This window comes from Ochotona curzoniae, unplaced genomic scaffold (genome assembly GCF_017591425.1).
Source record: "Ochotona curzoniae isolate NIBS_2020 unplaced genomic scaffold, NIBS_Ocur_1.0 scaffold_1037, whole genome shotgun sequence".
In the NCBI taxonomy this organism is placed as follows: Eukaryota; Metazoa; Chordata; class Mammalia; order Lagomorpha; family Ochotonidae; genus Ochotona; species Ochotona curzoniae.
Genome location: NW_024467083.1, coordinates 8,775,478 through 8,800,745, shown reverse-complemented (window position 1 = coordinate 8,800,745; position 25,268 = coordinate 8,775,478). Strand labels below are relative to the sequence as shown.

Genomic DNA, 25,268 nt, shown 5'->3' with positions numbered 1-25,268 from the left:
GACGAGTGTTGAAAAACCCTGCACAGATCCTGGTAACATTTACAAAAGTAAGTTAAAGTTACTGAACAGCTGCTATCTAATCCAAGGCTAAATTATTCCATATTAGCATGCATGTGCCCAGATTTAGACTGATGATTAAGTTGCAGATAGATTTTTTTTTTCTTTTTGATTGCTTGAGATATGTCTGCAAATAATGAAAACAGTGGTTTCAGATTTATTATCAGTCACCCAGGAGTCAGAGTTCAAATATGTCTGATGAGGCTTAAACCAGTGAGGTCACTAGAAATCCTGTCATGCTTTTTGAGGTTACCACCAGGAGTCTGTTGTTTTCCTAATATTTAACTGAAAGTGAAAAAATGCTACCTTTCTTTTTTTTATCTTTGTAGTTTTATTTTTCTATAAGGCTCTCCTGAGGAATTTAACCTTTGTGTGATGAATTTTCAATTCACCTGAAATTTGTTAGCCTTAGTTCCCTAATGAATTGAAGTGTGATACTGAGGGAAAAATTGAGAAATGTATCATGTAGATAATTGTCAGGTTGAATTTGTCTTGCACATCTCCAGTTCTGCCGTGGTTCCAGTACATGTTTTAATCAAAATTCTTTAATTATTTATTTTCTATATTTATCTGGCCCATTTGAACAGGATCCAGAGCTGGTGCGGAACATCTGTCGCTGGGTGAGGCAAGCTGTTCAGATTCCTTTTTTTGCCAAGTTGACCCCAAATGTCACTGATATTGTAAGCATCGCAAGAGCTGCAAAGGAAGGTAAGGACTAGACTTTTAAGAATAATGATTAATTTGAGTGCTGGGGCAGGCACTGTAGCATAGAGGATTGAGCCTCCACAGGCAGTGCCAGCATCCCCTGTGAGCACGGGTTCATGTCTACCCATTCCACTCCAGTTCAGCTCCCTGGTAAAAGCTTGGGAAAGCAGAGAATGATGGTGCAAGTTCTTGGATCCCTACCCATGTGGGAGACCAGGTAGAAGCTCCTGGCTTTGGACTAGCCCACCCCCAGTTATTACAACCTTTTGGGTGGAGAACCATTGGGGAAGGGTTAGCTTTTTTTTTTTTTCTCTGTGTCTCTCCTTCTGTCTGTAGCTATGCGTTTTAAATATAATTAAATAAACCTTTAAAATAAATGTATTGAGTACTTTATATCACATGTGATATTTTCATTTCTGGGCTCAAGTTACTCAAGGGGCATCAAGATTTGACCAAGAAATATAAGAGCAGAACTTTTCCTAATAAATACTTGTTTCATACACAAAGAGTTGTGCAGCAAAACTTTAGTCACTGCAAATTACTCCACATTTAATAACCTTGTAATACAACAATTCAGCCATAGCATGTGAATCATTAATGGAACAAGAGAGAAAGACCAGTTTCAAGTGGTATGCTTTTCTCTGAGAGTTTCTTTTAATTGTTTAATAGAGTTTAGTATACTTCCTTATACACGTGCCAGTAAATAGCTGTGGAGTACCTAAATCATACAGTCAGTACATGTCTCTAAAATCATATATGCTTGTGTTTCATCCCATGGAAATTGAATTCTGATTTACAAAAACATCATAAATTACTTGGAAAATAACACCAAATACAAACATTTGGCATGAAAAAAATCTATACAATAGTTGGAAAAATGATGTATTCTTAATTAAAGCCATTTTTGAAACTTCTACCTGAGGCCAGTATGATAAAGCAGCTGATAAAGCTACTAGAGCCTGTGGCACCAGCATCCCATATGGGTGCCTGTTCATGTCCCAGTTGCTGCACTGCTGATCCAGCTCCATGTAGATGGTCTGGGAAAAACAGAGAAATATGACCCAAGTAATTGGGTCCCTGCCACACAAAGCAGAGACCCAGATGAGGCTCTGGTTCCTGGCTCCAGCCTGGCCTATCCCAAACAATAACAGTCATCTGAGCAGGGAACTATCAGATGAGAGCTCTCTCTCTCTCCTTCTCTCTCTCTCTCTCTCTCTCTCTCTCTCTCTCTCTCTTTCTCTCTCTTTCTCTCTCTCTGTTTCAGTTTCCCCCATCCCTGTCACTTTGACTTTCAAAGCAATGTGTAAACCTCAAAAACAAAAACAAGTAAACACACAAAACCTTACCAGTTTAAATATAATTGTGAGACTTAAGGTACTGAAAACAATTGAAGGGAGGATAGTCTCAATAGAAAATGGAGTATGCTGGCTGCATTTTCCTGGATCCTGTCGTTGTGAATGCTTTTGGTTTCAAAAAGAGTGCATTTAATTGAATGAACTTGAACCGTTGTTTCTGTAAGCACTGCAGGTAAATGATGCTGTGGTTCTCACAGGTGGTGCAGATGGTGTCACAGCCACCAACACAGTCTCGGGCCTGATGGGACTAAAAGCTGATGGCACACCCTGGCCAGCGGTGGGTACTGGAAAACGGACCACGTATGGAGGAGTGTCAGGTACGGGTTGCCCTCTCTTTTCATTATACTTCCTTGAAGAGTGTTGAAAACTCCAGAGGTCATGTTGCAGGCAGAGTGTTGTGTCATTTTGAGCTTAACTTCTTATAACTCATTATTGGTCAATATTCCTAGTAGTCCTGACAGGTGGAACAGGTTGGATATGAAGGTGCAAATGATTGCAAGAGAATACCAAAACAGGGTCTTTTACAAATCCTATTCTTTCATGATCTCTGCTTTTTCTGAGTTTCTTATTAGCAGGATATCCTTGCCATGAATTAGCACAGGCTAATTGTAAGTATCTTGAATATTTTTTTTCATAGTCTGAATTAGTTTCTACCCTTCCTAGAATTTCAATGTCTACCTCCTTCAGAAACCTTCCTTTCGTAGATATCACAAACAACTCATTAAAACAACATTTAAGCTTCAGCTGACCAGATATATGTCAGCCTCCTACTTTTGAACACCCCTTTCCATTGGGAAACACATTCTAATCCCAAGGTCCTCTTTGTCACTCTGTTGCTGTGACAACATGAACTTGGTCTTGAACAGACAATGCTGTGAGGTTCTTGACTATACTGGTATGGGGATTAGTCTCCTTGGAGATAGAAAAAAGTGGTAAATACACATAACATAGCAGCATCCCACTGTTCAGGAAATTCATGTTGAGTAAGACGAAAATGCGCATTTCGAAGAGGCTGGTATGACACAAATAAAACTGTATCCGTCCTGAGGTTTTTGTTTTCTTTTGTTTTGCTTCATTTGAGAGTCTGATTTCTGTCGATGAGCTGTGATAAAGCAACAACCATCACAAAGCTGTATTCTGCTTCTAGTGGAACGACAATCGCACAGTGACAGAAATAAGAATGCTGACCCAGAGCTCCTGCTTAGCACCCAAACATAGCTATCAGGAGCTATCAAGCAAGGCCTTAAATATTTTCATAATGTAGAATAGCATGGACCATATCGGTATGACCCACAGAAAGAGTCAAGAGACTCCAGAATTGGGCTGTAACATGCACTATGTTTTCTGTCAGCCCATTTCAATTTTTCCAACGTGCCATGTTGACAGCAAGAGAATAAAGGAGGTCACAGAAGGTACTGAACATTAAAAATTAATAAAAGAACTATTGCAGTAGTATTTTATATGAGTAACACCATTCACATTTTCTCATTTGAGCTGCAATTTGTGAATATTCTCCCATACTATAACTCAGTATAATAAAACTACAAAATTATAGCATTAGAAAAAAAATCTTTTGTTTGCAGTCTTTAAGCATATACACATTGGAAATTATAGCCATACCTAAACACAAGTTCAGCTATACCTCAGAGCCTGTTAGCATTTTCATAAAACTCTATTTCTAAGATTTATAAATTCACCTATAAATATTCACTTGGGCTATAAGCTTAGCTAGGCCTAGGTGCAACTTTATTTTAAACAACAGACCTCTCTAACATTTTAAGGAGTTGTGCCTCATTTCTAATAGGTTCTATTTTATGTTCTTTCACATTAAACATCTGTTTTGAAAATAACTCCCCTCTCCATTGATATCAATAATGTTTTCCTCTTTTTAAGAGGTGCTTACTAGGGTTTAAAGGCATTAGTATCTGCAAAAGAGTTTAAATAGGCAATGGTAACATACTGGGGGGCAAAAGTAAGTTCTAAACTTTCAAAATGATTTAGTTAAACCTATCTAGTTAAACCTTCTAGTTAAATCTAGCCTTGCAAAACAACAGTCTCAAGTTTCTAGAGTGGGGAAAGTATAAAAATGGCTAAATACTATTGCCAGTTTTATTAAATATATCTGTCAGGACATCAGATACTGCTTAAACATGGTAAATGATTAAAAATAAATAAATAGCAACAATAAAAACACCATGTTTTCTTAAGACTTTTTTTTTTTTTGTAAAGACAGATATACAAGGAGGAGAGACAGAGAGACAGAGAGAAAGATCTTCCACGTGCTGGTTCACTCCCCAAATGGCTGCAATGGCCGATTTGATCTGAAGTCAGAACCCAGGATCTTCTTCCTGGTCTCTCATGTGGGTGCAGGGTCCCAAGATCAGAGGCCTTGTACCATCCTCTGCTTCTTTCCCAGGCCACAAGAAGGGAGCTGGAAGGAAAGCAGAGCATCCATGGTACACACCTGCATCCATTTTGGATCCTGGTGGCTACAAGGCAAGGCTTTAGCCATTAGGCTATCCCACTGGACCTGCTAGGTTTTTTTTTTTTTTTTTTACAACAAATTTTTAAAAAACTGTACCACAGCATCACGTTCATGTATTCCCAAGAGTTTACTAAGAATATTAGAATGTTTATATTCCAAAGAGAGACTCAATTCATGGAATTTATTTTAAGTGAAATCTAAATAGTTCTCAGTTTTGGATAGCCTTCTGAATTACAACACATACATTCCATTGCCAGAGAAGGATATTGTCCCCAATCATTACATCCTGTCACTACTCAATCTTTGTTATTGTTTCTTCCAAGAGAGCTATAGCAATTTGAAATATAAAGGTTTTATTTACTTAGAGAGGAACAGTGGAGGTACCTTGGGCAGTGTACCTGCTTTAGGAAAATGATCATCTATCAGATTAGTTTTTCTCTCAACATGAGCTAGGCTGAAAAAGGCAATGGATTGCACTGGAAGATAGAATCTCAGTTTCACCTGAACTCAGTGTTAGTTGAATGTTTCCAGATATCATTAGTCTGGATTCAAAAGCAATGTTTTTCAAGGTTTGATTACAACAAATGAATACATAAAGGAAGCAAGTTTGAAGAACTATAATCAGCCTTTAAAAAATTAAATAGAAGGAGAAAATGTCAGATTGCTTTGCCCAAAATTGAGATGAGCATTGTTTTGTCGATCTTTTTTACTTACACACAGGATATGCACATTTCTTTGCCATGTGTAAAATGACTTGTTTTAAACTTTGGATGACTTCAAAAAAGTCTAAAAGCTACTGTTTTAAAAAGACAGATGACAGAAGTGAAATGACAGAAGTCAAAAAGCTTAAATAAAGATAACTTCCACTTGTTACAGTCTAAAAGCCGGTTACTAGAGGGATCATATCCCAAGTTCGTATACTCAACTTTATTATTTCAAACACTGGACTTTTCTGAATCACCTGGAGGTGGTTAGAATCTGTCCTAGCTGAAACATATGACCCAAGCTCATAAGAAAATGGTTTATTAATTTGAGTTTCAGTAAAAATACCTGGCAATATTATGTTCATACATGAATCTGTTAAAGATTGTGATCTAGTGTTGCATGGTGAGGTCATTAACCCAAGGAAATGTTGTCTGGTAGTCATCAGTGATACTTTCATGAAACCTGCAAGGGCTGATTAAGCTTTCTGGCATATAGAAGTGGGCAGTGTGGGGCCTATGGGCCATTTTAGTCTTAACTTATTTTTCTGACTGTCCGAGGTAACCACAAGCAGCAGATGAAATTCAGTAAGTCTATAGCAGGCTAATTTTTAAGTTAATAATTTTGCATGACTAACAAATGATGCTATAAATATCCAAATGCCCCTTGGGAGAAAACAGTCATTCTCTATCTTTCTTTTAAAAGTATCGAATTAGCACCGATCAGTTGTTTTTGGCTAACTTTCTATTCCCTAGAATCCACACAAACAAGTTCTGTTATATCAAACAGCAATTAATCCATGAATCTCATGCAGTTGAATAGATTATCACATTTTGATGATGTAAGAAGAGAAAAATTTATTGATCTTATTTATTGATTGGATGAAACCCTAGTCTTACAAGTAACAACTATACACTCCATCCTTGAGTCAATTATTCATTGTTTTTCCTGCTTTTTGCTTAGTTTCTTTTTCTTATTTTAGTTTCATATTTTGACCTTTTATCTGAGCATGTTCCCAAATAATCAGGACATCTCAATAACCACCCCCCAACTTCGTGATTATTTTCACCCACCTGTATAAATGGTGTTATCCAGCTGCGGTGTGACATTTCCACATGAACTCCTCCCTGTGGTTTAGATCTCGTCAAAGGAGGTTAAGAATTAGTGCTGCAAGACAGAAACTAAGGACATATTTCCCTTGCACAAAGATAATCTTTACTTATTGATAACTGCATTAAGAGACAGTCATAAAACATCTTTCAGTGGGGCATATTCATTGAAAGGAATTTCTGTTGTTCTTTGTGGTTATTGTGCTTTTATTAATGGAAACTCTCCTGTTTCCTAGGAGTGTTATGTCATTTCCTAGTCCTGGACATATTTTGTTTGTTGCACATGTAAACACACATCTACATGCACATACTTCAGGAAGAGGGTACTTTAAAAAAATTGGTTAGTTTGAAAAGCTGTGTAGCAGAGAGGGAAAGACAGACATGGAAAGAGAGGAACACACACAAATCAGCGGTGGCAAGGATGGGAGATATCTTTGATTTACTCTCCCAACAACCAGGTTGAATGAGATTGAAGTCAAGAACTAGAAACTTAATCTGAACTTCCTTGTCAGTGACAGGAATGCAAGTACTTGGACCATTATCTGCTGCTTTCCAGGTTCACTGGCAGAAATCTGGATCAGAAGCAGAGGCAAAACTCAGTGCTATGGATATCCAAGCCATGCCTTAATCGCCTGCTGACAGTGCCTAGCTCAGAAAGCACGTTACGTTGCAATAGATATCTTAGCTTCAATATAATTTACTTTCTATAAGCTGGAAAAACTAGCACGTGATTTTAAATTATCCTAGATTCTTATTTTAAAATGATTGTTTATGTATAAACTTAGCTAAAACAATAGTATTTCACTTAATATTAAGACATTGTTTTATTATTAACTTCTAAATAAGTTATCAAGGGTGATTTTCAGCATTCAACCTCTTTTTTCAGTCCCAAATTCCTAATAATTGCACAACATATTGTGGAAGATCTAAGATTGCAAAAAGAGTGCCCTTAAAACATTCACGGAAAGTGTGGATTTTTCTCAAAAAGTATGTGCAGAATTCCTATTTTTTTCATCAATATAAGCTTGTCTTTTAATCTCATTTTTATGAAGTTTTGATGTATCTTTCTGTTTAAAATTATAATTTTTCACTCAATATATGCTGTCACATTCTATAGTAATGAGTTATACTGAGCCTTTATATTTACAAGCCTCCTATAAAATCAACATAGGAATGATCCATTTTTTTTAAAGGTACAAATTAGAAATATTGCAAGTAATTTCTAAATTGCTGCTGTTGGACAGGAAGAGAACGTAAGCTGTATCTTTATCAAACTTACCCATATTTGTTTTGATACAGTAGCAAAAAACAAAATTGACAAAGTACCTATAAAACATTTTTTTCAGTTTAACATAGTTATGTGTGACTTGTTGAGAGCATTAACTAACAAATCAGCAAGTACTCAGCTACTAGACATTACGTAAGTACAAGTCTAGTGTAACTCACTCTAAGAACAAACTTGTTTTAATGTATTTATTCATGAGTATTTGTGTGACAAGCCATCTAATAGCTTGGAAGCTTAAAGACATTTTAGTTACCTCTTGCTTTCAATAACTACTTTTACAAATACAAGGAACCAAAAAATTTGAAAGTATTGCCTTAAGTTCTTATTCTACACAATACAATTATATCACAAAATACAGAATTGGTAATTTTTATTAGGGCGTAATTCTTAATGAGCTAGATTTTTTTATTGGTGCTTAAAATCCATTTAGGAAAACATGCCTACTATCTGTCATGAAATTTAAGCTATGTCTCGTAACCATCTTTATCAATAAAAAATCAGACCTTAACTATGAAGTGCCTAAAATATTCTGATAAATAAGCATATAATTTAAATGAACAAAAATATGAAAATAAATCAGACCAGTAAGAACAATTAAAGAAAAAGCCTCCCATTTCATATTTGCTAATCTCCTTTTAGTTCATGTATCAAAGTAATACAAAAACTTTCATGTATTATGAAAATAATTTTAACTAGCAAAAATTTAACAGAACAAATTATTAATAATATATGTGTACAATATTTGCAAAACAGCAGAAACTAGGTACTGCAGGTAAAGATGCTAAATTGTGATTTTCATTATAAATAATAATTTTGGTTGAGAGAAGCTCACCATGAGAAATAGTCTAATTTAAAGAATTCTTATTTGTGTATATTTTATTACATACTGAAAAATAGTCCTTTTCCCATTATATTGCCTTTCCTGGAGCCTGAGGTTTTCACTGCTTAGCCACCGTTGGTTTGTGCAGATGATCAGAGCCCTAATAATAGATTTTTGACAGTGAGCTTGCCTGGTACCTATCCTACACAAATCCTCACTGTTCATGTTTGCTTCATGGCAACAAAGCAGACAGAAGGAAAATGCCAAGTGCTGAGTTTGAGGTACAGCCTTGCCTTGGCTTGACATTTCAACAGAATAGCAGTTTATGAGATGCATAATTTTTCATCTGGGACTCAGCTGCCATATTCATCGACGCTTGCAGCTCATCGATGGGCAGGGACAAGGGCAAAGGTTTAAAGCATGGATCAAGGTCTACATCCTTTGCTTAGGTCTTTTGAAATAAACGTTGCCCTGCAGATATATGACAAAAGCAAAGCATATTGAAGAACCAATACATTTATGAGTACCTGGAAATTATCTATATTCTTCTTTTGTTCAAAATTAGGAAAATAAATTACTGTCTGTACCATTTCCAAAGAAAATATTTGATAGACTTTGTAAACCAAAGGACTCTGACAAGCATATTAAGAAAAGTTACCTTTGCAGCAGTGGTAATGAATTATTAAATTACTTTCCTCACTGTGTGTGATTTTTTTTTTCATAAAGAATGATTTCAAGCTTGAAATTAATCAAAAGTGTTCTATTATGAAAGTAAGACTAGAGAGTATTGTGTCACTATTTGAGCTTGAATTTAAATATTCACAGATTCATGCATATCTACTGTACTAAAAAAAAATTAGTGTAGGTCCACGTCAGTGCCTGTTTAATTTAGAACTACACATCTCTGTAAGCTTGAGGAACAGTTCACCGTGTCACAGGCTCCTACAGAACAATGGTACAGTACACTGGATTAATTAAAGAAACCTTGCACAGAACTGAGTTCTCAGTATGTCAAGATTTCAGTTTTATGTTAAATATTTTCCAAAGGCCAGACCCTTAAATCTCAGGGGCTGTACCAGGCAGTGAGCTGTGAATTTAACCATAGGCTAACTGCTAATGATAAGGAAAAGAGTTCTAGTTGAGGCAGCTGTAATACAGTCATTGGATTAGGCTATCAATCACTCAGCTCCCCAAGGAAAGGGGGAGGAAGACCAAACACTGCAAAGGGAAATTAGGAAAGGAGGGCATGACTAGAATGAGATTTCTCCCCATCTTGATCTGTTCACTGTGTTAAATCCCCAAGCATCAGACCAAACTCCCAGCATTACTCTGACTGTAATGCCAACGCATTTATTCTTCACATCTAGAGGACTATCAAAATGTTATTGCCTCTCAGTACTAGAAGATCTTTAAGCCTGGAAGCATACAGTTACGTACATAAGAAAATAGTTTAATCCTTAATTTTTTTTTTACTTAAGATTTATATTTATGAGTAGTTAATGTATTGAGATTCTTCTATGTTGGTAAAGGGTATTATCATTGTCTAAACTCTAAACTAGATCCAGTTTTGGTTATGGAATCCTGATGGTTACAAGAAAATCTGCTGGATCCATATTTTTCAGATGAGCATGTCTCAGACCTGGGAGACCTGATAAAGCACAGGTTTCTGGGTTCTTTCCCCAGTTGTATCAATACATGGATCTGAAAGATTCTCCCTAAATCCAGGATCTGATACAAATTTCCTCGATAGGGTTAGAGTTCATTTTTATGAAAAGTTAGAGAACTAAATATTTAGTGTCAGAAAAGGAAAGTGTCACTGAATTTATTATTAAAATGTGACTGCTTAACATTGTTTGTACCAAGAGCATCCATTTTGAACACCTCAAATATAATCTACAAAAAAACAATAGTCCTTTGAAAAGGAAACAGATGGAAGGAGCAGACAAGAGTAAAATTAAAATTATGAAACATCATTTCTGTTTTTGACTTGCTGCAGATACCAAAATATGAGATAGTTTTTTTCAAGGACAGCTGCTTATGTGTAAATTCGCCAAGTTAATTTTTCAAACACTTAAAATGTAGGAAATAGCAATGCTGCTACTCTACTGCTCTTCTCAATTAATTTATTCAGTTTCTAATATTCCCATGCAATACTATCCTTATACCAATAGGAGGGAGGAAATAACCAGTGTTAAGACAAAAACATTATTTTGATGCACAGAGTTGCTCTGTTTCTAAGGTTATGCAATGTACAAAGAATCTACGAAAGTCATATTTAGGTTGTTCATGACACTGTTACCATCTACGGAAGCTGCCTGCACCCTACTTTATACTAGAGAGAGTTCCAGCGTGCGACCCCAACAATTTAGTGCCATGTGAATTCCTAGATGAAACTAAGCTTTTCATTTTCAAGAGGTCCAAAATTATAGAGCAATATCCTATATTTGAAGGTGGAGACTGCCAAGACGATATATTAATAAAAATCACAATTGAAGATGTGGCAGGGTCTGGTGAGCCCAGTTTGACAATAATTTGTAAACTTTTCAAAAGTCCAGAACCTTGACTCAATTGAATGAACAAGCCTTTTCAGAAGGTGTACAGAAACTTTATATACCTTATTTCAGTGATCTTAAAATTTGAAGGCTCATGATTACCGCACAATTTAAAAATCGTTGGGGCAGGTAGGATAGTTCAGTTGGCTAATCCTCCTGCAAACACCGGCATTCTATGTGGGTGCTGTTTCCTGTCCTGGCTGCTCCACTTTGATCCAGCACCTTTCCTGTGGCCTGGAAAAGTAGTGGAGGGTGACACAAAGCCTTGAGATGCCTCACTTGTATGGGAGACTCCAAAGGGCTCCTGACTCCTGGCTTCTGATCCTGGCTTCACATAGGTTCCTCTCTCGTTGTTGGGGCTGTTTGGCAAGTGAATCACAGGATAGAAGTTCTCCCTCTCTGTCTCACTTTCTCTAGATCTGCCTTTCCAATAAAGATAAATAAATCTTTAAAAAAAAAGACAAGAAAACTAGTGTGACATTCCAATACCACTTTCCCAAGCAAATTATTATTTTGAAAATGGGGTATATTGGAAATGAGTTCCTTAGTATCAGGGCATTTGATGCTTTCTTCCATGTGAGAGGTAATGCTAGGTAGATTTACTTCACTGACAAGACTATCTACTTACTTCACTTAGTCTTCATACCGTTTGTGACAGCTAAACCACAATGTGATTTTCCTTCATGTTTAAACTGAACTGTGTGGGTAGTCTGTTGTTGAACAGCAAGTTAAGCCTCTTGGTGATGCTGGGACCCCAGTTAGGCACTAGTTTGAATCTCAATTGTTCCACTTCTGATTCAGCTCCTTGATAATGCAGCTGGGAAGGCAGCTGAAACTGGCCCAAGTTCTTGGACCTCTGCAATAATCTGGAGGACCTGGCAAAGCTTCAAGCTCCTGGCTTCCTTCTGGCCCAGCCCTGGGCATTACATTTATTTTGGGAGTGAACAAGCAGGTGGAAGATTCTCTCCCACTGTGTCTCCTCTCCTATTACTGTGTCTCTGCCTTTCAAATAATTAATACATCTTAAAAAAATAATTGAACTCTGTAACAATGCAGTTTATGAAAATTTGCATTCATAAGTTGGTAGATCTCAGTATGTTAATATATGCTGTGTGTAGTTTCATATTACTGGTAGAAGTGGTTGGATTTCAGCATTCAACAGAATTGGTTATCTATGCAGTGGGTAGCAGCTACATGGAAATACTGAGACCTTAAAACAATGGGAAAGTTATATGCTTAGACATTTATTTGACATGTTGTACACATTGTTTCAGTAAGCATGTAAGGTGGATGCCACTGGCCCCGTTTTACAGAAATAGAAACCCAAAGTCCTAATGATGAACCACCTTGGCAGAGCTGATGTGACTAAGACTTGTCCTATCCTGGCTTCAGCCTCAGATTTGTCTCTAAAGATGAACTTGCACATTTTTGTAAATCAATATCTTTATCCAATGTCTGCTACTATAATTCTCTTTCTCAATATAGCATAGACATAAATCCAACAGCTAACAAGCTGCAAATGTCATTTACTAATCTAACTTTTATTTTTTCTTGGTTTAACAAAATCTGAGTGTATTCTTTCATGATGCTTTTTAAAATGATGTTCCCTACTACTTGTATCATTCAGTTTCTGTAGTGATAAATTTATCTAGATAAATTATATTTATACACACATATGTATTAATGGAATTGCTTGTATTTGTTACTAAAAGAACAGTGAAAGGCAGCATTGAGATATTTTTCTTAAAGTGTAAGTATGCAGATTTTCTGAAATTAAGCTGCCATCAATGCGGCAGTAAATGACCTCATTTCTTACTGAGTTAGGACTGTGAGTTCTAGGTCCAGCTGTGTTGCTGAAATCAAACTTTGGGTGTCCGTCTTAATCTCTTCTTTGCATTCCTTAATCAGTGACAAATATGTGAATTACTTACAACTGCCTTGTCTACTTTTTGGACAGATCCAACTTTTATCTCAGCAGTGCTATCATCTCCTTTGTAAGTTTCAACTGAGCTGGCAAAAAAAGCACCAGTGAATCTTTCAGCCAGCTTACTTTTTCATTAGATGGGAAGAAAGCAAAGAGTATTTTGAGAATGGTGGTGTGTTGTAGAAATTAAAACCAAGGGCCCAGCATGGTAGCCTAGTGGTTAAAGTCCTCACTGTACATGTGCCAGGATTCCATATGGGTGCCGGTTTGTATCCTGGCTGCTCCACTTCCTTTCTAGCACCCTGCCTGTGGCCTGAGAAAGCCTTGGGACCCTGCATCTGCATGGGAGACCCGGGGAAGCTCCTGGCTTCAGATTAGCTCAGCTCCGGCTTTTGCAGCCACTTAGGGAGTGAACCAGTGGATGGAAGATATTTCTCTCTCTGTCTCTTTGTGAATCTGACTTTCCAATGAAAATAAATATTTTAAATAAAAAAAGAAATTAAAATTTAAAAAACTATTTTCTTTCAGAAATGAACAATCCAAACCATCTTTCAATTCCAATGATTTTAAATAAAACAAGATAAAATGCAAATTAACTGCATTAAATTGAGTAGAGATAGATAGGCTCTGTTTGCACATACCTGGCATGATATCATATTACAAATTTTAGTAGGAGTTAATTTGAAAAGAATTGTGTGAATTAGAAGCGAAGATTCACAGAATGTTCTGAAATGGCTCTTGATTCATTTGCTACATGTTTTTGATGATTTCCCTGTTTGGATTATAAATTCCTTAAGAGCTTCTCCAAAACCTGGGACTATTATAAGCACATACTGACATGCAAAAAGAAAAAAAAAATAATTCTGCTTTTAAAATTATACATTCTTCTGGTTGAGAGGCTGAGAGACAGGGCTGCCATCTCCTAATGACAGAGGTCAGAGATGGGCTGGGCAGGAACCAGCAGCCAGAAACACAATCCAGGCCTCCCATGTGGATTGCTGGGAGCCAAGTACTTGCTTGAGCTATTTCTGTTGTCTCCTGTGATGCACAGTAGCAAGAAGCAGGACTCAAGAAGAGAGGCAGGCTGTAAACTCATACGCGAAGGTTTTGGAATGCAGGCCTTTTGGCCAGCAAATAAACTGGTTTGCTAAATGTTCTCTCCACAAACCTCATTTAATTCTGAACACTTATCAGTAAATATTTCTGAAGGTTTTGATGTTAGACTGCCTCTTTTTTTCTTTTTTTTAAATTTTGTTTCTTCCTACTGTTACCCTTTTATGATACAGTTCCACAGGCCCTGGGATTTTACTTATCCCTTCCCCAATTTCCTGCCCCCTCACTGAGTTCCCCTATGTCATTACTATACTAGAGTTGTTCATACGCAGTTATCTGTCCATCAGTTCAGGCATGGACAATGGCAGAGAATCCAGCATCCTATTGTCAAGATATAGTTAACAGTTTCATTGGGAGTCCATTTCTGGAAGTAGAGATGCTTACTGCATTGAATCTTCACATCTGGATTTAATAGTCTCCATTACACAGTTACTACACATCCCCTTAAATGAAAAGCCACACTGCAAAATGAACAACAAGAAGAAAAATAGAAATTTGCAACACCATGAAATTAAATAACATGCCACTAGATATGATGGTCTCCATTACAATTACTATACATCCCTTTAAATGAAAAGCCACAAAACAAAATCAACAGCAGGAACAAAAAAAATAAATATTGACAACACCATGGAGTTGAGTAACATGCTACTGAATGACTAATGTGTTGCAGAAGAAATGACAAACAAAATCAAGAACCTTGAAGAAAATGATGCTACTGTATGAACTATGAATCATTGAAGAATTTAATAAGAAGAAAGTGTTTTGAGGAAAGGAAACTAAAGAAAATCAAAATCCATAAGATAATTTTTGCTGATCTTTTTTGGTAAATGTGTCTCCTGTAGGCAACAAAAATAGTTGGGTTTTGTTTTTTTAATCATGTCTACTATCTATGATGCTTAATTGATGAGTTTAAGCCATTTACATTCAGTGTTATATGTATGGGTGGTACTGTGGTCTTGTCATTTTAGGAATGGGTTTAGTCTTCTGTTCTTATTTTACTGGGATGTTCTTCACATTTGCTTTTGGTTTTGGTGGCCACTATTCCTTTTCTCTGTCAAGAGAACATCTTGAAGTATCATTTGTAGGGCAGGTTTGGAAGAGACATATTTTTAAAACTTTTCTTTACTGTGGAAGAATTTTATTTCATTTTCAAAGACAAAGGAAAGCTTTACTGAGTATGTTATCCTGGGCTGACAAATTTTTACTTGTGGAATCTTGAATATGTTGCTCCATTCGCTTCTTGCCTGTAGAGTTTCTGTCAGAGGTCTCCTGTGAATTTAATTGGCATTCTTTATATGTCAACAGATTTTTTTCATGTGCACATTTAGGGATCTTTTCCTTATGTTCGGTTGAAGAGAGCTTGATTATCATGTGTCTTGGTGAAGATTGCTTTTGGTCAACACTGTTGTGAGTTCTGTACCTCCCCACAAGTTTTTTCCCAATTCTGTCTCTAGATGAGGAAAAATTTTCCTTATTATTTCATTAACTACATTTGTAAACACAGCTACTCTTTCTGTACATTCTGGGACTCACATAACTCTTAAATTGGGTCTTTTAATAGTGTCTTTCACTTCTTGGATACCTTTTTTAGCCTGACCCAGTGTCATTTCCTCCAGCAAGTCCCAGTTGTGGGTTCTTATGCTAGATTTCCACCGTGGTCTCCATAGTCCAACTCCTGGCTGAGCAGTCTCCACCTCCTGTGATACTGTGCTGATGTTGCACCATTGTCTATACAACCTTTCTCCTACTTCCGGTTGGAAGCAGATTCCAGGGTCACGGAGACACCACATGTCTATATTGCTAGATTGTTGTTGGTGGTAATTTTGCTGGAACCTGTTGGCTGTTAGGTCTGAGGGTCACATGGATCTATTTTGAACCGTACAATGCCATAGTCGGTATTATTTTCCTGTGGGACCAGTGCAATGCCTGAACTTAGCAAGTTCTCGCCGAGCTTTGCAAATGTGCAACTCACTCTTGTTCCTGCAGTCTTAAAGTTTTTCCACACTGTTCAAAATGTTGCCTTATGTGCCACTACTAGTTCTTGATCTGCTGGCGTTCAGGTCTGAGGGCTACCCAGACCTACCTTGGGTGGAACCTGTGGGATGCCATGTAGTTATAGTTCAATGAGCCGGAAATGAGTTCACTGCCAGCTCAGTGTATGTGCAGTACTGTCCATGGCCTTTGCCTCCTTAAACCAAATTGCCACCAATCTGGTTCTAGGGGGTTGACTGGGCTGTGAAATCCACCCTGTTCCTGCACTGTCTGTCTGGGACCTTCTGCTCTGTTTCTGCTCCTGGTCAAATCAAACAGATCAGCAGGACGGGCAGTTTTTTGTCTGGGTTCACCTCCTGAGCTCTCTTGGTGAGAGTTGCTTCCCACTTGGTTGCTGGTGTAGTCCTGGCTGCTGGGCAATTCGGATTGCCACTTGCTGAATGCCACTGGGGTATCGGTCACTGCAACACCACACTGTTGTTTTCGCTGCTTTCCTGTGTCTGTCAGTCTCCAGGTGCCCCTCTGCTGTCCTGTCCTCTTCTATTTTTGGAATGTGCCCTCTCTGCTTCACACTGCTTAATATTTCCCCATCTGTTTAAATGTGTCCTTATAATCTTTCATCATCTTGATTCTCTTTTTCTAAGATTTATTTGTTTGAAAGACAGAGTTATAGACTGGGAGACAGACAGGACTTCTGTCTAGTAAATCACTGCCTAAATGGCCACAATGGCAAGTGCAGTGTGAGACAGATGCCACAAGCCAAAGCTTCTTTTGGGTCTCCTGTGTAGGTGTCTTTATTCTAGACACTTAGACCATCTTCTGTTGCTTTCCTAAGCCATTAACAGAGAGCTGGTTCAGATGTGAAGCACCAGGGACACAAACCAAGTCCATATAGGATGTAGCATTTTAGGCAAATGGCTTAATTCACTATGCCATACTGCTGACCATTAGAGTGCTTGTTAAGCTTTGCTAGACATCTTGATTTTGCTGGTGAACTTTCAAAACCTAGTAAGAAAATCTAATAGAATAAAGGTCATCTTAGTGTGTAGCAAATATTGTGAGCATTTTATATGTCATGTCATTTCGTCAGTAAAACAGTCTTATCTGATAGACACAATTAGTGAATTGTTTTATTGAAAAATCGAGACACAGAGACCAAAAGTTCTGTAATGCTAGATGGCAGAGATAAAAATATTTTAGAATCTTCTGATTATTGAAACTGTGAACTTACCCCAGTGCTACAAGTACTTTCTTTCCCTGATTATTATATTAATTTATAATATAACACATTCGTAATGTTCAAACACATTATAGGAGGAAAATTTATACAGAGCTGCCTTTGTAGTTCTTCAATAATAAAATTCACTCAAAATAATTTAAAGATATAACACTAAGATTTATCACTATTTTAAAGGAAATTTCCCAGTAATAACAGGTCACAATTACAATGTTAGTAGGCTCATAAACTGTTCCATTTTCCTGTTAACCTCTGTGCTTTGTGCATTTCTCATTATTAATACACTGAGATATAACACAGAGTAACATATGTGTTTTTGAAAGAAGAGGCCAAAATTTTAATGAATCAGGTTATTTCTGCAATATTATTTCTATAGATTTGTATTCATTAGTTCTAAACATTTATTCTTTTATTTACTTTAGTGCAATATTAAAATGGAAGCATAACTTTCAATGTTATGCAGTTAAAAAATGTAAATATATTAGGAATTGGGACAGTAATAATACTTCCAGTAGTTTCGGTACAGATTTATGCAAGACAAGAGTATAATAATATATGCTTATAGAAATAGAAAGCCTGTGTGCACACATGCATCAAGGGGTTTGCCCCTTGTACATTATTAAATCATTTCCAAATTTTTCTTCAGTTTCTTCTTCTTTTTAAAAAAACATTTATTTATTTATTTATTTATTCATTCATTCATTCATTCATTCATTTAAAGCCAGAAGTTAGAGACAGAGAGAGACAGAGAGAGAACAAGGGAGAGAGAGAGTTGGGGTCTTGGCTGTGCCATTTCCTATCCAACTCCCTCTTGATATTCTGGAAAACTGTAGAAGATGGCCCAATTCCTTAGGTACCTGCACCCATTTGGGAGACCCAAATGAAGCTCCTAGCTTCTGGCTTCAAAGCAAGCCAGCTCCAGCTGATGTTGCCATTTGGGTGGTGAAACAGTTCATGGAGGTTTCTGTTTGTCCCTCTTTCTTTCTCTAATTCTGCCTTTCAAATAAAAAATGGATCTTTTTTTAAAAATGGAGCAAACATATGTAGCATATATAAAGTGCAGTTCCTATTCATGATAGGCAATAGTGGAGACAATAAGAATTCAAATGTGTTATGAAGGAAAGTCTTAAAAATTTCTAAAAAATAAAACACAGTAAAATGAAAATCAAGGAAGAAAAGGTGATAGATAGGTGATTTCAAAATGAGTTATTAATGACAGAAGCAAGAATGGTTTGGATAACCAGGGTAGTGTTTGGTCGGTTGTTTGATGTAAGTAGCAAACTATTTACAGAGCACTAGCAATGTACTAGTCACTGTCCTAAGTTCACGTTTGTAATTTTGACTTAAATAATGAGCAATTTCCCTAGATTAACTCATCAAGGTGTGTGTCTCATTTTTTAACTTTCCTGAATATTAATACCTTGTAGAAACATGTAAATAAAAATAAATCACTGGGAAAAATCAATAAAGAGATTTATTTTTTTTCTAAAGACTTATTTATTTTTATTGGAAAGGCAGATGTACAGAGAAGAGGAGAGACAGAAAGGAATATCTCCTGTCTGATGGTTCACTCCCCAAGCAGCTGCAACAGCTGGTGCTAATCCAATCCGAAGCCAGGAAATTCTTCCAGGTCTGTCACATGGGTGGAGGATCCCAAGGCTTTAGGCTATCCTTAACTGCTTTCCCAGACCACAAACAGGGAGCTGAATGGAAAAGGGGCTGTCAGGATTAGAGCCGGCACCCATATGGGAACCCTGTGCATTCAAGGCAAGAACTTTAGCCACTAGGGTATGGCACCAGGGCCAATAAAGAGATTTCTACTTGATCACATTCTGGAAAATATTTAGGCTTGTAAGAATAAACATGATTGGGCCTGGCATGGTAGCCCAGTGGTTAAAGTCCTCTCCTTGCAGCCGCCAGGATTCCATATGGGCATCAGTTTTTGTCCTGGTGGCCCTGCTTCCCATCCAGCTCCCTGACTGTGCCCTGGAAAAGCAGTTGAAGACAACCCAAAGCCTTGGGACCCAGCACCCACGTTGGAGACCTGGAAGAAGCTTCTGGCTCCTGGCTTCGGATTGGCTCAGCTCTGCCCATCGTGACTACTTAGGGAGTGAATCATGGGACAGGAGATCTTGCTATCTCATCCTTTCTGTACATCTGACTTTCCAATAAGACTAAAATAAATATTTTTTTAAAACAGAATAAACATGATTAGGCCAGCCACAATCTCATAGTATTAAATGTCAGAAGAAAATGGATTGTTGCATATTTCTAGGAGAAAAGATAATTCAATTCAAATTGATATTCATGTATTAATTTCAGAGGAAAATTCTAAGATACACAATAGCTCAGAAAGCATAATGTAACTGTTCTTTAAAAGTATTATTGAAGATACAACGCAAAGCATCTGAAGGATAAATTGCAACTGGGATAATTAAAATTATGCTTTTTGGATCATCATCCAGCCTCATCTGAGAACTTATTAGAAGCACAAATTTTCAGGCCCTACACCAGAACTGCTGAATTAGAATTGGGTATGAGGCCCAGCAGGGTGTGTTTGTGTGTGTGTATGTGTTTGTGTGTGTGTGTGTGTGTTGTTTATTTTTTAATCTAATCTGTTTTATTTTTAATTTCTTTTTAATTATATTTTCCTTTCCCTTCCCTTCCCTTCCCTTCCCTTCCCTTCCCTTCCCTTCCCTTCTGTCTTCCTTTTCCTTCCTTTCCCTTCTCCTTTCCATTCCGTCTTCCCCAGCCATATATTTTAATGAGGTATTCAGGCTTTTAGTGCCCACAAAGGTATGAGAGTCACAGAACAACATTAGTGAATTCATGTATTACTTCATTGTACAAATATTAATCTTTTATAAAACTCAGTTGTACATGAATGTCTGTGTAATCACTGCAAATTGAGTTTTACATGGAATTGCAGTGTTAAAATTAATCCTGAAAGACAAGCCCAAAATAATAACATAATTTTTTAAGTAGTAGCTTAGTTGTACATCCTCAGGTTATCTTACTAAAGAAGTGTTAATGAGAAATACAAACCCAGGGTGGAGATTCAGTTTATAAAACACTTTGTAATAAGTATGAGATTTTTAAAGTGAAATATAATTTTAAAAGTATAGATTGAAGTAGGATCTTACAAAAAATTTAAGGATGGCTACTATCTGAAGTGGTATTTCAAATAGGACAAACTATGGGAGCGTAATTTAATTATTTATAACAGCTAATTATCTTTCAAATGGATCATCTGTTCCTGGAACCTTCACCAGCACAAAGTAGATGCTCAAGAAATGTTGAATGAAACCCAAAAGTTGAACTAGATATAATGAATTGTGGCTTGTAAGTTTGAAAATAGTAATTATGAAGGTTTTGATAAATAGTAGTCAAATTCCATAGACTATGAAATGAATCATTTTAAATCTGCAGAAACTTAGTGTCTGAGTTTCCTTATTTGCATAATAAGAATAAAAGCAGTGCTTCCTCCATAGAATTTCTGTGAAAATTATGCTAAAAGTTACTTTAAAATATGATTGTTTTTATGTGGTGCTTTCTCTTTTCTATCGTGTAGAAGACTTACAAGTAACTTACCTAGTGAAAAAGTCATTGTGAAATTAACATATTAAAATTGGCTTTAAAAGGTTATAATGAAAGCTTTAAATTGATTTTAATTGTGAGCCTAAATATGTGTTAGCTCTTAGGAACTTCAAAGAGTTAACCATTTTAATGAAAAGGATATTCCAAGAATGCAAGGATGGCTTAATATTATGACTAGTGATAACATAATAAACTCCATAGCTCACATATCCAATATAAATTATTACATATTCCTTAGGTGATCTGATAGACTTTTTAAATTTTCAGTGTCAATCATGTGGACAAGTCTGAAAAACCTACTTTATGATAAATATAAATATGACTGAGAATATCATAAACTGACAATTCAAATCTTATATAATGTGAAATGTTCCCATAAAAATGAAGATAAAGGATAAGCAATGAACACTATTATTTAATATTTATCTGGAGGATATATTAAATGCATGTAACATGAAATACAGCTACATAGTTTTAGAAAATAAAATTATTAGTAATATATGTATTACATATGTATATATATATATATACACATACCCAGAAAATGCAAAATTATATTTTAAGTTTCAGACTTATTGAGGATATAGGACAGTGAGATGACAATGCTGATATTAAGGGTTATCATAGCTACTTTTTATTATGCAGTTCTTAAATATAAGGCACTCAGCTAAGCAGCCTCCACAAAAAAGTTTGAAACTGAGGTCAGTAGTACCAGGCTTTGTTATTTAAGTTTCACTATTTCCAGTATTTGTACTTTTACAATCTGTGTCTCCTCTGTACAGCACACACTTACTTTCTTTATATCAACATTTATACTAACAAAATAAAAAACATCAAACACTAATTTTAACCAACAATACATGAGATTTAAAGAAACTGACAATATATTAACAATATATTAACCTAGTACAAAGCAAATTGTAATACATTTTAAACTACAATGTGTTATTACAAGAAACACTTCAGTAAATATGACATTTCAGTAAATACGACATTTATTTCAAGTTAGATTATAGGTAGAATGCAATTACAAAATAGAAATGAACTTTTGGGAAGACATAAAATTATTTTAATGCTTACATGCAAGAATAAGCACAAATAAAAATGTTAAATGATTTCTTCAGTTAGAGGAAAAATTAAAAAGAGTATATATAACATATTTGAACTCATTTAAAAATTATGAACAAAGTATATTGACACAAGAACTAGCAGAAAAACCAAAAAAGCACAGAAATATGAAATAGGCTGTATATTCCCAATAATATAACATATTAGAAAACGTGACTCTCAAATCATTTGGGAAAAGTATTTTTCTCTTCTCTCTCTCTCTCTCTTTCAGGGTATATGTGTCTGTGTCTTTCTGTATTTCAAATAAAAAATTAAAAACTAAAATTGAATCAAAAGCATATAGTGTATTTAAGATATATTAAATAATTAAACTATCATGAAAAGATGAATACTACATTTTTAAAAGCAAAAACATACTAACTAAAGATCAGTGAGGCTATTGAATATCTCTAACTACATATTATCCTTTGAAACTGCTGTGTAAAAACTAAGAATTGAAAGTGAAAATAAAACAGCGATTAGAAGATACAATAATGCAATTTGTTCAAAATTAAGGTTCACATTCCCTCATTATTGAGTACCATGTAAGACTGAATACTACTTTTATGGTCAGCCCATTAACACAATGGGTTTGCTTTCTTATAACATCATTTGATGCAGTTTTATAGAATAATATCAAGATGTAAATCAATAACAACAACTCTATGCTGCCCAAGCTAAATTAGAGATAGATTTTTTTAAAGTTCTTTGAGCATGAACAGAAAGTGGTCAATAACTATAAGCAAAACTTGTTCAAAGTCGAGTTTCAGAGAATTAAAAAGTAGCAATACTGAACTATTTTTGAGTACTAAATTGTTACACTATTTTAAGTGCAATTTTTAATTCAAGACTGTGGTGAGGTAGAAAATTTGATACTCAGCTTGCAGTTTCTTATACACTGTGGGGGATCAACATTATTTCCAATATGCTTAATTGGTGTCATTTATCGATATGTCTTAGATCATTGTTTGTATTAGATTCTGTATTTCTGGGTCCTATCTACTCATATTCCTAGTGATATTTCTTTTTCCTGGAGCAGGGAGAACTCCTTAATATATATCAAGCATTCTAAGAATTTTTTTATCTTCTTATTAAATAGGTTTAATGTATAACTCTACTATGCTAATCACTTTATAACTACATGATTTAAAATTAATCAGGAATTCCAGTTTTTTTCTATCAGTTATTGATTAAAATGATCTCATTGACTGCTTTTTTGTTACATACATACAAATATACTTACTGGTTTTTATTGTTTACTTACTGTTATTTAAGAAGAGGTGTGTGTGTGTGTGTGTGTGTGTGTGTGTGTGTGTGTGGTGAATGGTGAATGGTGAATCTACTGTGCTTCACCAGCATATGTGTTATGTTTAATATAATGAGAAACAATTTCCTGAATAATTTAATTTCAAACTATGTGAGATTGAATGTATATGTTAAAAATATGCTTCTTCCATTTTAAGCTCAAGTTTAATGTCCACAAGAGCAATGGAGAAACTATTTGTATCATAGATTTTTATCTTAGTGATTGTGATACATGAGGGCCTTTTGAAGTTTCATAGACGCATGAGAACTAATTCATATTTCCCATGAACTTTTTGAAGCCTCTTCAAGTTTTTATGTGTGTGTTTTAGTGTGTGTTTACATTTACACAAAATTAAGATTAAATTTTTGTTGTGTACAAAAGCTCATTATTCTCTGTATTATCAGAATTAAATTTTACATTACCCTAGCCCTAGTGCAGAATAGAAATCTGTGTTTTGTTCTTTAAAATTTGCAGTTTTTTCTCCACATGTTCATCAAATTAGCCTCATTAAGTCACCATTTTTCTTCTGCACAGTTTTAAAACTTTTAAAGGAAAACGACAATTAGGAAGACTGGTTGGGGTGTTAATAATATCACCAGATAATTCAGGATAATTAAAACAGTGACTGAGAGGCATTGAGTTATGAACACTGAGGAACTTCCGAGTGTACAGTGTAGTCAGGAAATTTACCATGGTACCATCAGAAAAGGTATCCCTGTTTACTTGCACATGAACCTGCCAGTTTTAGATTGTCCTGTCCTGAGCTGTCATGTGATAAAGGCTCAGTAATAGACCTTAAGAAGTACAGGCTCAAAATACATTGCTTTCTGATAAACTAACACATTATGTTGGCTTTTGTGATACTTTCTTATCTAGCAAGACGCATCTGTGTATGAAAATTTCGTGAACATTATGGGTAGATATTATTTATACAGGAGAAAATCATGTCTAAATAAGGAAAATGATGAGCCACAAAGAGATGCTATTTTGTTTTGTTTTTGTCTTCACAATTTCTGGAGCACACTGAGTCATGAGGCAAATTACAGTAAATATTCATTTGACACATTAGAGTTAGTCATAGAAAGTGAACAAGGCAATCACAAACTAAATACATAGATCAGCACTTACTTAAGATCACACAAGCCTCGAAGCAATGGAGATGTGTAACGTGAAGTAAGAAGAAAAGGAAAAAGGACAGTTGGCAATGAGATTTGATGGGCTACTGAAAATATGCCAGGCCTTGTGTGTGTTTTTTCCCTTTGATTCTAATTTAAGCTAGTTTGATAATATGATCTCTATTTTTAAAGAAAAGTCACAGGGGCTGTTGTATGGCATATAGTACATAAAATGTGAAAATGGAAAAGGTGAAAATGGATTAAAGGTAAATGCAGGAATCCAAACAAGAGATAATACAACCAATATGGTAGTAAAGGAGATTGAGAGGAGCCAAGAAAGTGGTGTTCCAGATACGGTTCAGAGTAAAGTCCATGAGAAGGTTGGAATAGCTTTGGGTTTCTAGCAGAGAGGAAGCTGTGCATGCCTTGAGTTGATTAGGTCAAGCATCTGAATAAAGAGTGATGCCATTTAAAGTAAACCCTGGAATGACTTTATGACAGGAATGCATTGAGAAGAATGTCAATAATTTATTTTTTCTTTAGTATTTATTTGGAAGGAACAGTTAGAAGGGAGTGGGGTGGGGTGCAGAGTGGAGAGAAACAGAGAGAATCCATCCACCATTTGCTGGGTAAGTCTACACATGGCACCTCAGTGATCAGGTTTGGACCAGGCCAAGGCCAGGAACCAGTAATTACATTTGGGTCTCCAGTGTGGGTGGCAGGGAGGCAAGCACTCAGGCTATCTACTCCTGTCCCCCAGGTATGTTATCAGAAGTGGATAACTTGTCTCTAACTGGCATTCAT

The 25,268-nt window shown here is 35.9% G+C and overlaps 1 protein-coding gene across 1 annotated transcript in view; it reads left to right on the top strand.

Moving 5' to 3' along the window:
- The window catches only part of DPYD (dihydropyrimidine dehydrogenase), an 808,753-nt gene that overhangs the window by 595,361 nt on the left and 188,124 nt on the right, over nucleotides 1–25,268 (top strand). The window contains exons 17-18 of the mRNA XM_040999080.1: nucleotides 645–765; nucleotides 2,315–2,434. Of these exons, the coding sequence (XP_040855014.1) occupies nucleotides 645–765; nucleotides 2,315–2,434 (241 nt within the window). The remainder of the gene's footprint in view (nucleotides 1–644; nucleotides 766–2,314; nucleotides 2,435–25,268) is intronic.